Source organism: Pleurodeles waltl, chromosome 4_2 (genome assembly GCF_031143425.1).
Source record: "Pleurodeles waltl isolate 20211129_DDA chromosome 4_2, aPleWal1.hap1.20221129, whole genome shotgun sequence".
Lineage (NCBI taxonomy): Eukaryota > Metazoa > Chordata > Amphibia > Caudata > Salamandridae > Pleurodeles > Pleurodeles waltl.
Window position 1 is genome coordinate 942,788,817 of NC_090443.1, and position 16,364 is coordinate 942,805,180.

The following is a 16,364-nucleotide window of genomic DNA, read 5'->3' on the forward strand; positions in this document are numbered from 1 at the left end:
TCAGCTCTCTCTGTGATGCTTGCATCACACTATTATCATAGATTCTAGTAATGGGGGCTTCATTGCGAGTCTGCCAGTCTTCCGACCACCAGACTCACGGTAGAAGTCGGACCGCCCCAGCTTTGACAGTCTGACCACCAAATTACGCTTTGGCAGTCTGGCTGCCGTCACTGCCTGGAACATGGTTCCCGATGGCATGACAGTGGTTGGGCTTGTGATCAGCCATGCTGATTACAACCCCCCTTTCCGCCAGCCTTTTCATGGCTGAGACTCCGCCATAAAAAGGCTGGCAGAAAGGTAGTGCAGGAGGCCACAGGGGACATTCCAAGGATGCTGGTCGGCCTCCTCTGTGCTACAAGATAGCACTTGGCTCCTTTAAGAGAGCCGAGTGCTATCTTGCAGCTCTGTTCCTGCCAGACTGACCGGCGTGAATGCTCTATTTCAAGGTTTCTGCCCATCAGCCAGGTCAGACCAGTGGACATTTTGTAAGAGGGCGGTGGCATACTTCCTGCGATTTTGGCAGTCCTGCGTTGGGACGGCTAAACTCGTAATGAGACCCTTAGTCTTTCTCCATCCTGACAGCCATTAAATGAGTTGTGTACAAATGGACATTTGCTTTAGAGCACCAAGAAACATCTCGAGGCGATGTTCACTTTAAAGATACATGTCAAGTTACGTGTCATCCGAGGCGCACCACTAATTTACTTCCCTTTGAGCAAGGCGTACATGTACCTTTCCAGTGAGTTCTAAATATTGCTTGTGCTGATGAAATTCCAGTCAGGGCAAAAAAGTTTGAACTGCCAAGGAAAGAAATATTTTTTTTTCTGGGTGTTTGTATTTGTCATGTACCATCTTCCCCTAGCATAATCCTGCAATGCACATTCGTTTTCATAGCGCTGTAAAACTGCAACAAGGCACTAAGGTTGCACTACTTTGATGTGGTTATTTTCCAGAAAAACAAACTTCTAACACATTTATTGTTCGTCCTCTTTTATGGCACACATCGTTTGTGCACTGCATTTTAAGTGATGACTCCGAAACCACCAACAGTTAATAGAATGTGCTAGCTGCTTCACCTCTTTATTTATGATTCATTGCCTCCCTTCCTACTCCTGGCAAGGGAAAAGTCAAAATAGCTAAAATAGCTCATAAGCAATCTGTATGCACTTGGGAACCTCCTAACTGCAAGGATTAGTAAGCAGAATACTTCATACAGCATGGGCCATGGCACTCATTTGCATGTTTAAACAAGTGTTAGCAAAGCCAATGGGTTTCGACCTTTGCAATATCTATTGGAAGCCTCAATGTTATTTAAGGATGTTTCACAACAGCGCACGCTGCAGTGCAGCATTGTGTAAACAGAAAAGCGCTATGATGTGGTCAAAGCTGGCCATGCCATAGCGCTTTGTTGTTATTTATTTCAAGCCATGTTGTTTAGCAGCCCACGTTGCTGTGTAACATATTTTAAAACAATTGACAGTGCCAAAAGTTTTTGTATCGACGAAGCCTAACGGCTTTTCCAATGCTTGTATGTTAGTAGCATCCATTGAGCAGCAGCACTTTCAATTCTTTGGCAAGACCCTCATGTTACTGTGGGCACCGTGGAACCAGTGCCCGGTCATTACCTCCAGCACCGGTCAGCGATTAGCAACACCGACATGGTGCATATTTTTGCAGTTCATCAGGGTTAGCGGATGGTGAATTGGTGCCACGGCTATGTAACTAGAGCATTACAGTCCCCAGGTTTGTCTTTGGCAATGTCCATTTCCTGCACAAAACACCACAGAGACTCCTATTTTGTGCAACAGGAATGTGCAAATGCAAACATGGTTGCAGTAGTCTTGCATAGTCGGCATGTGAGGTGACTCTACACACAGCAGCAATCTTCTATGGCTCAAAAACCCATTATTTCACCCTACTTTTGGCACATAGGGCATCGTATACAGCTTACATTTGTGTGTATTTCAATGACAGATCGAGCAAATTTTTCACTCTCCTGAGGGCATACACTGGAAGCCATCAGCTGCCCCAGCAATGATGCAACGCCATTGATTGGCATGAGTGAAGAGAAGACTGTCACATTCCTGGAAACTGATGTTTTCTCCACACCAGTATGGGGTACCATGTAAAATGAAAGCTGCGTGTAGATGGACAATAGTTTGACAAAAGTATGATGTGCTGCCTGAGATTTATTACATTTCTAGCATGTTTTTAACATTGTTATATGTAAGTAGTCTGAGATAATTAACAATTGGGTTATAATTTCAACTGTACATATCTTTTGAATTTGCCTTTGCTCATTAGTGTGGGGATGAAAGAACATGTACCATTCAAGACATCATGAAATTTGAAGACACACTTATGCTGGGTACATTACAGTAGAGGATCTAGTCCATTATCTCTGTCCTGTGCCATGTCTGCATGTGTGCTGCCTGTGTTTCCTGTCATTACTCTGTCTGCTGGTACTATTGTATACTGGTTTCCTCATCAGTACTGCAAATTATTGCATTTGTCTTGTGTCCAAGCAAAGTTATTTTGGACATTCACAACATCTCTAGTGACATTTCATATCGCCTTATGGTTGCATTATGAATGATATCATTATAGATACAGTATTGTGTCTTTATTTCGATATGTGTAGTTCCTTAATGATGGTGGGTTGCTTTTTATGATTATAATTATTATGCAGTTATGGACAGTCCATTTGTGGGGAGAGTTATTGTTTTTATGACCTGGGTGCAAATTTAGTTTGGAATACCTGGCAAATTTTGTAACCATAACTTCACTCTAACGGTGATTACTGGACACAGCAGGCTGACAACAGGCCTGTGCTCTGAGCCTGAGCTGAGCCAGGAAAATATAAAAACTCTAAATGACCCACAAGATGTGCAGTCATGATTTTGGAAGTTGTATATTTGGTTTCTCGCACAGGTTACACTAAAAGTCAAGACGTCAGTTGTCTCTGTAGACCAAGGACAAGGGAAACTACACTCTAAGGCAGTTCTCTCCCTATGTGTATAATGGAGTGCCACTATAGTTCAAACAGTAAAGCACACTGACTTTCCCTAATAGTGTACACTAGCCTCATAAGGCCTATCCCAGGTAAATACCTATCCCTGCTGAGTCCCCATTGCACCATGCTACCTGTGCCCTGTTACTGGGCTGCGCACAACAGTAGTCTCCTCTGCACAGCCCACACACGTGTGCACATGCGTTCATGTGTAATCAGCCAAGTCCCAATTCCCCTTGCTGCATCACAGCGGCCTTATCTTAAAGGTGAACACTGGCAGTAAAAACATGCAGTGCATTTACTGTGTCATTAGCATGGGTGAGACTCTGGTAGTGAGCTTCACCCACAGTAAAAAGTCCAAAAAAACAGGTGATCAGGAAAGCAAAAAATCCAGCCGTACTGCTAGGGCAGAACTCAGTGCAACATAAGGCCACAATTTATATCTTTCCACAAAACAGTGCTTGCTCTCCTCACATCTGTGATAATTTTATTTAGTCAGCTGCCTAAGGTTGAACTTTCAAGGGCACACATATACTAGTAAAGTGTCTCAGATAACCAGATAATTTATAGTTTTATTCTGTGGCAGCCGCACAGATGGGAAGAGGGCAGTCCTTAACCTACATGGAGTTTTAGGTCTGGCTTCACAGTGCAACTATCACTTGACCTTTTAACCTACAGCAATAGTATTCTAAAATCATCAATTCTGCTATCTACTTGTAATACTTCACATTGCCACACACCATTCTTTTAAAGTTAGACCTATTAGCATTGCCAACGCTTGTTATGATCTGATTTGACAGCAGAACTGTCCCCTGATACTTTTGAGAGCATCACGAGAGAGTGGCTTTGGCCCCACCCACATGTCGGGAGCCAGGAGTATGTTTTGATTGGGAAAGTTGTGTCTTCCACAAAGAAGTACTTCTCTTCCACTGCTGTTATCATTTTGTTTATTTATCCAGCTGTCTAATCATGAATATTCAGGGGCACACACATGACAATGGAATACACTTAAAGTATCTAAGATAACTAGATACTTTATGGTGTTTTTCTCTGGCAGCACCACAGATGGGAGGAGGGAAGTCACTGGCCTACCTGGATTTTTATATCTTTATTAGCAGTGTAACAGTTGCCTTACCTTCCAACCTAAAACAATAGTATTCTACAGTCCTTTGCTTCCACACAAATATATATCTATTACCATGCTATTTACTTTTAATACTTCACATTATCATACAACATTACTTTGAAGCCAGACCTATTGACATTGCCAATGCTCGTTTTTCTATTTAGCTCATTGTCTCTCTGGCCGTCCCTCCTCGTCCTGCAGCTTCCAAGTACTTCCACTCTTCCCCTTCCTCTCTCTCTCGCTCCTAACATCTTTCCTTATCTTTCCTCCTTCAAGTCCTATTGAGCAATGCCCCTAAAGACGTGCAAGAATGAGTAACTATGTGAAACTATAAGAGGTCAGATTCTCATGGTGTGCATGCAGAGTGAGGTGTGTACCTGTGTAAATGCAGGGTGAGTGATGTGTATGTATGATTGCGTAGTGTGCCTGTGTGTTAGCATGTGGAACTGCAGTGAGAGGCGTAAGCATGTGTGCGTGCAGGCGGAACGACGAGCCTGTGTGCATACAGACTGAGCAACATCTCTATGTGTGTGTGTGTGTGTGTAAGGTAAGAGGCAGAGTCTTCCTGCTGGAATCTGAGATTAGTATATTCAGTGGCTTAGACAGCAGCTGCATTCGCCCTTGGAACTCTCTTTCTGGGCCCAGGGAGCTAGTGATCTTTTATTTTCAAAACAGCGTTTAGCCCCTAGACACCACTAAAGCCAAACTTAGCAAAAATAATCAATATACAATGATCGGTTGAGTATGTTTAATTGGGTGTTGTGATCTATACAGCACTACATTTAATGAAGAGCTGCAGTGGTAAATTAGTAAAAATTGACATTGAGAATCAGGGGTGCAGATAGTTGGCAAAACATAATATCCTGCTAAAAGTCCAATACCATAGACCATCCAAATTGCAATTTTGCCAAGTTTCTGTGGTTCATGCATGCTGTGCTGCTCCCATTTAGGTTTTTGCCTTGAAGTCTGAGACTTATAGTCTTTATTCCATTATAAAACAGGACTCAAAGCCTCAGCATTCAGTGGAAAAAACCTGGACAAGAGCAGCACATCACACATGGACCTGGGACATTTGGCAGCTATGCAAGTGTGGAGTCAGAATTACAGGCATGCAAAAGGGTCTGCTTTAATGCTGGTGGCTCCCAGTGCAACATACTTTGTTGCCAGCACCCCCCACAAATTTCCTTTGCCACACATTCCTCACTAGAACACTCCACCAGTGCCCCTCATCTCTCCAATGCCCCACTCTAACATGCATTTCATTTGTTTTATAGGGCACCTCATATCAGTGTAGGCTGCCAGAGGATTTTGCATCACACACAAGTTATACAGAGCCATTAAATTACATGCATGTAAATCATTCTATAGGAAAGGTTTACAAGGTGTAGGAGTCACATGTCACCAATACAAGTAGAAGTATATTTTAAGAGTGTTTGGCCTGGAGGAGCAGAAACTCAGGATTTAGAACGTACATCAGTGGTTGGCTTTACCAATAAGAATGTATTTATACACAAAGAATCCATTTTTAGCAGCGTTAGGATAATGAAAGACAGGATAAAACAAAACTAAAGTATACCATGCAGTATGTATGCAGCTCTTTGGTGACATTTCATAGTTGACTGTTCTGTATTAGAGCTGCAAATTATTTACAGCTAGTAACAAAAGATTCTCTGTGACAAAAGTAGTGACCCACTGAGCAATCCACATAAAATACAATTCTGTGATCTCCATTGTATATGTCCTTTCCAGCACGTATATTAACCATCTGTACACTTTATGATGAGTGGGAATGGCCACTGGACAAAACTCTAATCTATGTTCATCGGGTACAAATCATCAACAGAGTAATATTCACATTGTTATTGTTGCCTGAAAACTGCTGAACACATAAGGAACTCTGCAGCAGGTGCTTTTTTAACCAGTGTTATTTCTAAACATGGCATCCCCAGAGTTCAATGACAGGTGCTGCTGCACTGGTTGCACCGCCCCAGAAGCTGCTCTTCAGGCAAAATGCTGTTTGCTAAAAAGCCAGGACTTATTGAATGTGCCACACTTGGCAAGGGACCACGTAATACTTCTATGAATCACAAAATTAAAATGGATGTAAAGGGTGCAGTGGGTACATTTCTTTTTCGGCTCTGTAGAGTTGTGGGGTTTTGAATGTGTACATCTTTTTATGGTTATGTATTTAATGTACAGTAAAGTTTGATAAACCACTAGTTTTAATAAAATAATGTTTTACTACAACTACTACTAGTAAAATGTGTGCGCAGTTTAACTAGTACCGATTGTTTTTCTTTGAATTCTCACGCGTAGGCCTGTGGAACGTGATAGTTTTACATTAATGGAAAAGCATAATTTGTATATTAAGTTGCCCGAAAAACTTCCACTCTCAACCCACCTGCAAAAGTTTACTCCCCACTGTGAAAATACCTCTTTTTTAAACCGCTGAACTGCCCTCTGCATTTCCTGAAGTCCTATTTCTCTCTTTTTCTTTGCCTCCTCCGTCTTCCAGTGGATGTTTCTCTGCTTCAGCCATCTCAGGGCTACGAGAGACGCCCCCGAGCAGACGACCAAAGCCGAGAGAAAGCTGCGATCCGACGCAAACTCCGGCATGAGCTCGCGGAGGTTTTCAGCAACCATGGTTAGAGCTGTTTCTGCCGCGCTGTCTGAATAAAACCAAGCAGCGAGAAATGATGCCGCGCTAGTTAAATAATCTAACGTGTTGGATGCAATCCAGGACCTTCCCCCTCGTTAACTTTTTTTTGCGGTAGAGCACAAAACGAAATGGTGTAGATTTCTTCAGGTGGCAGTGTTTTCTGTCATAACAAGTGAACTTTGACTTTCAGGGTAATTATAAATGCAATAGTCACTCCACATCAACTCAGAATTCTTATTTTTTTTAAAGTGATCTAATTGTAGGCATACATTATTGAACATTATTTTTTTCCGGAGGATTTTGTGATCTTTGTATACTGTATGGTCAGTTTCGTGATAATAACCATCGTAATAAATAATAACAAATAATAAGAAGAATTCTAATCACATCACCGAGTAACCCGTGGACCAAAAATAACATGCTAAAACTATAAATTGAGAGCCTAGTGAGTAGCATTTAGGTACACGAGGAGTAATATAGAAGACATTTTTAGATCGGGCTATCGGCAGCTTTAGATGTCTGGCTGATCTTTTGTTAGTAACGAGGATGGGTGCTTCCGGGCTTGCCGCTGCTTGGTGTATCATTCCACCTCCTATGGAGGGCTTGCATTGCAATGCATGGGAGGCTATTACATGTAAAAAGTGCACTAGAGCATCTCACATTTAGGGGTGTATTTATAGGCCCCTAGTGCCACAAGAGTGTCACTTTTCGTGACGCTCTCTTGTGGTGCTCAGCACTGTGCCATGTTTACAAAGTGGCGTTAAGCCACTTTTTGTGGCTTAACTTCACCTTGTAAATACGTCCCCTTCCCACGCAGCACTGTGCGTGGAAGAGGCGTGCAATGGGTGTTGCTGTGGGCGTGCCACAGCAACACCCATTGCATTTTGATGCTGCCTCAGATTTATGAAATTTCGTAAACCTGAGGCAGCGCCAAAATCGAACGCGACCCTGTTAGAGCGTCTGACCTTAATAAGTAAACTTGCAAGGGGACGCGAATAGGTGGATGAACCTTTTGATGCACAATTAAGATGTTTCTACCATAGCTCCAGTACACAATCAATAATCAGTGCACAATAATCAATAATCAACAAAATCAATAATCAATGGAGTCAGTAATTGTCACGCATCATGACCTTTCAGCCATGACTAACCACACCTTTTAGTAAAAGTCAGAATATTTATTTCCCTATATTAACAATACTAAAGTCATGTAGATTAATCTCAATATCAAATCAAACGCATACACAAACAACACTGGTTGTCCAAAGCGGTGGAAGAAACACAATCTAATCAAAGCTTGAACTATAACACATTTTGTGACGCAAATGAATGGTAATGTCAGTTACATCGACAAATCAAACACATGAAGTTTAACAGAGTAATTTCACCATAAGTCATTAGTGAGAATCCTTAACTAACATCAAATTAGCATCAGCATGTTGGGCTTCATGCAAAACAATTTAGTAACACGAATTTAGAAAAAACATCTAACTAGGGCTCTATCAAAACGGCAGTTGGTACCTAGAAAAAAAAAGGAAAATATGCATAATAATCACATTTAACATATACCTATCCTCGGTTGGATCAGCAAAGCAGAATCAGTCTTCGTCCTCAGGACATCAGTAGATCAGCAGTCATCAGGATTCAGCAAAGTTCAGTAAGCGCAAAGTCTTTAAGCATTAAGTTAAGCACGTCTCAAAACGCATAAGAATATGGGCAATAATAACCGTCAGAATATTCGTAAGAATGGCCTCCTGATAATGTCTGTCCCCTCACTGTGTGGTAGCATTAAGTTAAAACCGTAAAAACTCTCCCCTAATTCCTTGTTGGTCAGTTAATCGTATGTTCACACTTTACCCAATTACATTCTGGTTTCAAATCTATGAATTTTACTATTTCTCCTTTTTACACATTGTGGATTGGTTGTCCTTCAATGTCCTCATCATCTGGCTTGTCAGGTAACAATAATGTTGCATCTTATACTCCAATCAGTGTATTCATTGTTCTTGTCCTGGGAAAGTCAGTCTCACACACATTACACATAAAATGTTACTTTGATAGGAACATCATCTTCTAGCAAACAAGCACATTTAACAATTCAATAGACATTTCACAGTGTAATTCACTTGGTCAGCATTTTATTAACTGCTAAGAAATACAGCTTCTATATGAGGCCTGACAAACTAGGCCAAGACACTCGCTATGTTAAGGCCTACAATTAATAAAACACATACTTCATACATAACCCTAATTATGATGCAATACTACATTAGTCAAACACGTGCTTATTATTTTATGTTAAAACTCATTAATTAATACACTACATTAACATTGGTCGCCACTCATCGTAATCACATTTTCAAATGCATGCATTATTATTTCTACATCATCACATTTTCTACGCAAATGTATTATTCTGAATACATAAGCTCTCATTAATGTTTTTATTAATATGCATGTGCTAGCAATCCCTCCTCTGATGACTAAATGTGTCATCACTCTAACCATCACCCACAATTTCTGCATCATTTAAATTTCTAACAATTCAATCCCTTCAAACTTTGGCTTCCCCTTTTAATTTTCTCTGTTAATTGTTTCCCTTTTCTTTTCTACCCTCTTCTGATTATCTTTTGACCTTTTCATTTTAATTCTTTTTCACAATTTACACAATCCCTGTATCACAATGAGACAAATCACAATAATCAGTATTCCCTGCAATATGTTCAATAATACCCCGTTCCAAATGTTGCTGAGCCAGTTTCCCACTGAAACAAACCCTTTGCCAACCTTTTCCCAAACACCTGGTTCTATCAGTTCTTTCAAATCAGTACTTTCTTTAGTCAGGTTAGTAAGTCCCTTATCTCTCTACTGTTACCAGGAATATATGAACAACAATGCCTAGAATTAATCATTTTACAGACTCCAGCATCCTTCGCTAAGAGGATGTCTAAAACAAGACGATTTTGAGAAGTCATAGCTCTCTCCGCAGCTAATTCAGTATCTATCAGGAGAGTAGCCCCTGAAAAAATTGTCAGCATGTTATCCACAATAGTAGACAACTTTCGAATCTTGGTCGAATTTCAAATAACTCCTACAGAAGGAATTATTGCTCCAAATATATCTCCAACTATACCAGAAGAGGACTCCCTCCTCTGTCTCACATGATGTAATTCAGTCATTTCAGGAAACTTCTTCAACTCATCTATCTGATAAATCCTTGGAAAAACTATCCCCAAATAACAAGTCCCATACCATCCTCTTGGGAGACGGTAATAAGCATTAAGTCCACAAATATAGTATATTCCTGGAATAGCCGGGTCCTGTCCATTTATAATAAATGTCCACTTACTCTGAAACAAAAACACATGCCTACATTCAATCGTTCCCACAAATAAAGTGTCAGTGCGCGATTTAGGCCTGTATATGCAAAGTTTCCCCACGTGTTGTGCATCTAAAGCTAATTTCTCTTGCGTTTTAATTGCACTATAAGCATAATCATTCTTGTAAATAATTTTTCCTAAGCCTTTCTCTAATTTCTCCTTTAGTGCCTTTCTCCTGTCATCTATGTGATCTAAGAAGCTTTCCTCTAAAGGTGTAAGCAAGCATGTCAGGTTGCTGCGGTGGACATAAGCTGTGCCAAACGTTAATGTAGGTTCAAAGAATCCCCTAACTATTACTATATCATTATCCTTTGCTACTCTACTCCAATATCTAATTATTGGAACAAATGAGAACACCATGTCGTAATTAGAATATAAGTAGTGTATGTACTCCTGGTTATAGAATCTTGTTAGTAGCAGACTACAACTTATGCCATACGTTAGTGGCAGACTATGATAAGTAACTCCTTCCTCGACTGATGAAGGAATCTGCATACACACCAAGCAATTCTTCACATCCATTGTCTCAACATACTCACTCAATAAGCAATAGAAGACATTAGAAGACAGTTCCCCTTGAGCATTAGTACCCTCATGCAAATACTTCTCATCTAACCTCAACCTTTCTAAAGCCATTAGTTCAGTAGTCATCTCAAAAGCAGAAGTATGGTTGGCTTTACTCTTAACAAGAACAGACATACCCACAATCAACACCACAAACAATATTCCACACAATATCGCCAAACCAATACTCATAAATTTACAGCGCCTAGCATCTCTACCTTGTTGACTAATGTTACTCAGGATCTGTAAAGAATCAGAAAGCAGAATTAATTTAGAAAAAAATCAAAAATAGACAACTCTCCTTTCAGCAGTTCAATTTCACTCTCATGATCCCTTGTCAAAATCCGTTAGCAGCTTTGTCAAATCAGTTTTCAAAACGTCAAATCAGGTTATCAATGTCTCTTCTTGTTATTTTCATCAGCCCCTTTTCTAAAAAAATTCTCTCAGATTGTTCCACAGTTCAGTTCCCCCACTTCCTTCAAGTGCCAGAATATTGACCTGGAACTTCTCTGTCAAAACAAAAAGACAAAAACTCTTCCTGCCATTCACTTGTAGTTGCATACGCCCAGTCAGGACCTGCATATTTCTGAATTGCTATTCTTTTTCTTTTAAACTTTTGATCACCTTGCAACTCTCCTTCACTCAGATCTTCTTTCCTTGTTGTGTCTATTTCTTCCTCAATTGTAGTTTCAACAGATATTGCGTTCTTCTTTCCTTGTGATTCCGGCCACTTATCTCCTTTCAGTGGACCTTTTGTCAGCGTTCTCTTCAGTGTTGAACTCAAGACTTCTCCTTGCTCTATGGTGTTTTCTCTTGACGGACCTGGAACTGGTTCAGAAGGAGTCAGATCATATTGACTTTGATCCACCTCAACTCCTTCGCCCTCTGAGTCTGGCAATTGCTCTGTTTGTCTCTCAATATTGTCTGCTTCTGGGAAAGCCCTCCTCTGATCAGGCTGTCCTGTTGTCTCACTTGAGATAGGCTCACCGTCACCCTCCTGGAGGTCTTCTTCTTCGTCTCTCACAGGAGTGACTGAACCGTCCTCAATGTGCTCAGATCCCGTCTCAGTTCCCCTTTCTTTTCCTTCCGGCTCTGAGACCTTTCTCGCTGTTGTTGGTACTTTCAACAACTCCTCTTCTTCATGATCCAATGGACATGCCACTTTCTTCGGGTGACTTGCATGAATCCAGTTCGGAATTCCAGCACACTTTACAGTTGTGGTAGTTACCAGAATCATTTGAAATGGACCCTTCCAACGAGGCTCCAAACACGTCTGCCTTACATGTTTCCAGACCACGACCCAGTCTCCGGATCTCAGATTGTGCCCTGGGTAATGGATCGGTGGCAGTGTGGTGGCCTCCACCTGCTGAGCGAAAGAGTAAACCACATCAGCCAGACCTTTGCAGTAGTTCAACACGTTATCATCTGTAACATTGTCAAGTGCGTTTGCAGGCACGGCTGGCAGCCTCATTGCTCTGCCCATGAGGATCTCATGCGGCGACAATCCTGTCTTACTGTCGGGTGTGTTGCTCATTGACATCAACACTAAAGGCAATGCATCAGGCCATTTCAAATTTGTGGACGCACACATCTTTGCAACTCTTGACTTCAGGGTACCATTCATCTGTTCCACTAGTCCTGATGCTTCAGGGCAGTAACTGCAATGCAGCTTCTGCTCAATGTTCAATGCTGCACACAGTAATTTAATTAGTTCATTGTTAAAGTGACTTCCCCAATCTGATTCTAAAGAGATTGGAAATCCGAAACTCAGTATCAGTTCTTTAAGCAATAATTTCGCTACTGTGAGGCTGTCATTTCTACGTGTAGGGTAAGCTTCAATCCAGTGACTAACGGCCTGATTACAACTTTGGACGAGATGTTAATCCGTCCCAAATGTGACGGATATACCACCAGCCGTATTACGAGTTCTATAGGATATAATGGACTCGTAATACGGCTGGTGGTATATTCGTCACTTTTGGGACGGATTAACACTTCCTCCAAAGTTGTAATCAGGCCCTATATATGCAAACAATCACCAACACATATCTCAAACCTCCACACACAGGCATGATCAATAAAATCCATCTGCATTCCGCTAAATGGGCCTCCCACTCTTCCAATGTGGCTCAAATTAACCACTATCCCTTTTCCTGCGTTTTGCTGTTGGCAAATGATACAACGATGGCAAACTGCTTCAGCAACTTGTCTAAACCTCGGGTTGAACCAATCATGTTTGAACAAACAAATCATTGCATCCCTCCCAATATGTGCTTGACAATGATAGCACCTCGCCATCTGAGACAACAGACTATCTGGCAAAACCAATTTACCCTCTTCAGAGACCCACAATTCATCTTGCCTTTGCACACATGTCATTTTGCTCCATGAACCTTTTTCCTCCTTGCCAGCTCTATTTAGTAACATTTTCAATTCCTCCAAAGTGTCAAGTACTTTCAATGCATAGCTTGTACATTATTCATCATCCTCAGATAATAGTTCCCACATGTCTTTGAATGATATACAGTTCAATGCGCAAAACCTTGTGACTTGATCCGCATATCCATTTCCCATGGAAACAAAGTCCTGCGACTTTAGATGTGCACTGCATTTCACCACGGCAATTTCTTCAGGCATTTGGATCGCATGTCACAATTTTTTTATTCTCTCACCATTTCCCACTGGCGACCCAGAAGAGGTCATGAAACCTCTCTGTGACCACAACTGCCCAAAATCATGGACTATTCCAAATCCATATTGGCTATCCGTATAGATTGTCACTTTCATTCGAGCAGAAACATGGCACGCTCTAGTAAGGGCTACCGGTTCCGCTACTTGAGCAGGATACACTCCTCGAAGCCAAGACGCTTCTAGGATACCAGTAATTGTGCACACAGCATATCCTGCTCTCAGGACTCCTGCATTGTCTCTTAGACAAGAACCATCAACAAAGAAAATTTGGTCATTTTCTTCTAATCGGGTATCTCTAATGTCAGGTCTCGGTTTTGTGCAGAAGTCAGTTACTTCGAGACAATCATGCTCAACATCTTCCACCTTTTCAATTTCAATATTTTCATTTGGAAGTAAAGTTGCCGGGTTCAGCACTGTACATCTTTTCAATGTTACATTAGGTGAACCTAGAATGCTCATCTCATATCTGGTCAACCTCGCACCAGTCAAATATTGGGTTTTCGTCCTTGTCAGCAAAATCTCAATAGAGTGAGGGACCATTATAGTCAAGGGATGTTTCATCACAATGCCCTGACTCTGAGTAAGGCTTTGACCAACTGCGCCAACTGCACGCAAAGAACCTGGTAAGGCTGCTGTAACTAGGTCCAAAGTAGCTGAAAAATATGCTACTGGGCGATGTGCGCCTCCATGGACCTGCGTCAAGACAAACAAAGAACATGCATCACGCTCATGACAATACAATGTGAAAGGTTTCGTGTAATCAGGCATACCCAACGCTGGAGCCCTTCACAGAGTCTCTCTCTACTCAGTAAACGCTTTCATTTCATCCTGGTCTAATGCTATGGGATCAGTGACCTCCTTATGAGTCAGCTTCTGCAATGGTCTTGAAATCACTGAAAAATTTGGAATCCATTGGCGACAGTAACCTACCATCCCTAGAAACATCCTGACATTTCTCTGTGTAGTCAGGGGATTTATCTGCAATATGGCCTAATCCTTTCCCTGGATATTTTTCTTGAGCCCTTCTCAATCTGATGACCCAAATATCTCACTACTTTCTGACAGTACTGCAATTTGAGTGGGGACACTTTGTGACCACTCTTTCCCAAATGGTTCAACAGGGCAATTGTATCATACTTGCACTCATCACTTGTATTGGATGCAATCAGCAAGTCGTCAACTTACTGCACAAAAATCGATTGGAAAGACAATTCCAACGACTCCAAATTCTTTTTCAAGATCTGGTTGAATATGGAAGGTGACTCTAAAAACCCTTGGGGAATTCTGCCCCAGCAATAGACTTGATCCAAGAATTTGAAACAAAAGAGAAATTGACTATCCTCATGAAGAGGCACAGAAAAGAATGCTTGTGACAAATCGACAACAGTGAACCACTCGGCGTCACATGGAATCTGAAACATTATCACTACTGTGTTTGGTACCACAGGGCAACCTTTGACCACAATCTCATTTATTTTTCTCAAATCCTGAACTACTCTCACTTTCCCACAAGGTTTCTTTAGTCCCATTATCGGTGAATTACATGGACTGCTCAATACTTCCTTCAGAACCCCTTGCTTCACAAAGTCTGCAATTATTTGAGCTACTTTCATCAGGACATCTTGCAGCATGTGATACTGTGGAAGTTGAGGGAAAACTGCATTCAGCTTCACAGTAACTTTCACTGGCTCAACTCCTTTGATCAAACCTACTTCTTTTTCTGTCAGATCCCACACTTTCTCCTTAACTGTTCCCTGCAAATCAGGATGAAGCTCTTTTACTGTGAACATCGGGAAAAACTCAATCAACGGGTACTCCTTACTTGTAATTTCACACTCCATCTCTGGAGCTTGATCATCTTCATCCTCACTATTTGTCTCAATTCCCTCAGCTGAACAAGTAATCAAACACTTTGTTTTACACAGCAAGTCTCTCCCCAGTAGGGATACAGGACTTGAATTACAGACTACGAATTTGTGTAATCCCTGGAAACTGCCAATCTCAACTTGAACTGGATTGGTAATCGGATTTGTCAAATACTGGTTTGCTACTCCCACAACCTGAACTGTCCTCCCTGAAAGAGGCAAATTTGGAACTTCTGCACTTCTCACTGTAGAGCACGTAGCTCCTGTGTCAACAAAGAAGGAAACTCCGTAACCCATAACCTTTCCCTTCACATAGGGTCCCCTTTTATATACGTCTAAGGAAGTCGCAAGCACACACAGCTCCTCATCTGAACTGTCACTTGTCCATTCATAATTTATTACATTCTTACTGTGTTACGGGAATTAGTGCACTGCGTTACTACTCTGGTTAGACCTCTGACCTGTGACCTGTTGAGAAAGCATTATCTGTTGCTGTTCCATCGGGGCTTGAGGTATTCGAATTTGCTGTCTAGGTACCATAGAAACCTGCTGTTGCATCGGCTGCATCTGTGTCATTTGTACACAGGGCATTTGCACCTGCTGCCTGGGCTGAAAATTCTGCACCTTATTCTGAAAATTTGGATTAGGACCTCTCACTCTCGGTACTCTCACATTCTGGAATGAATTGATGTCATTACTCTGCTAAACGACACCTTCCTGCACCATCATCGGACCCTCCTCTTTCCAATGTCCCCCGTCTCCGCAAATGTGACACGGTAATAGCTTCTTCATTCCCTGCACATCATTCTGAATCACGACAGTAGCTAAATCTGGACCACGATTCATATTTCCTCCACGACCTCTACCTCTCATCTGTGGCTGAAACAGGTTAGGCTGAAACATGACATTTCCCTGCTGCCTCTGTGGTAACTGCTGCTAAAAACTCCCTTGCACTCGTGTATGAGCTGCTTTAATTTGCATCACCATCATCTTCTCTTTCAACTTTTTCTGCTTCATCTCAATCTCATCACTACAGTATTTAGCATACTGCAACACCTCATCAATCGGC

At 41.5% G+C, this 16,364-nt stretch overlaps 1 protein-coding gene across 2 annotated transcripts in view; it reads right to left on the reverse strand.

The window, feature by feature from the left end:
- Positions 1-6,829, reverse strand: part of LOC138293502 (vitamin D3 hydroxylase-associated protein-like) — a 731,360-nt gene extending 724,531 nt beyond the window's left edge. For both annotated transcript variants that reach the window (XM_069232741.1, XM_069232740.1), the window contains exon 1: positions 6,570-6,829. In XM_069232741.1, coding sequence (XP_069088842.1) covers positions 6,570-6,779 — 210 coding nt within the window. In that variant the 5' untranslated portion in view covers positions 6,780-6,829. The remainder of the gene's footprint in view (positions 1-6,569) is intronic.
- Positions 6,830-16,364: the final 9,535 nt, after the last annotated feature.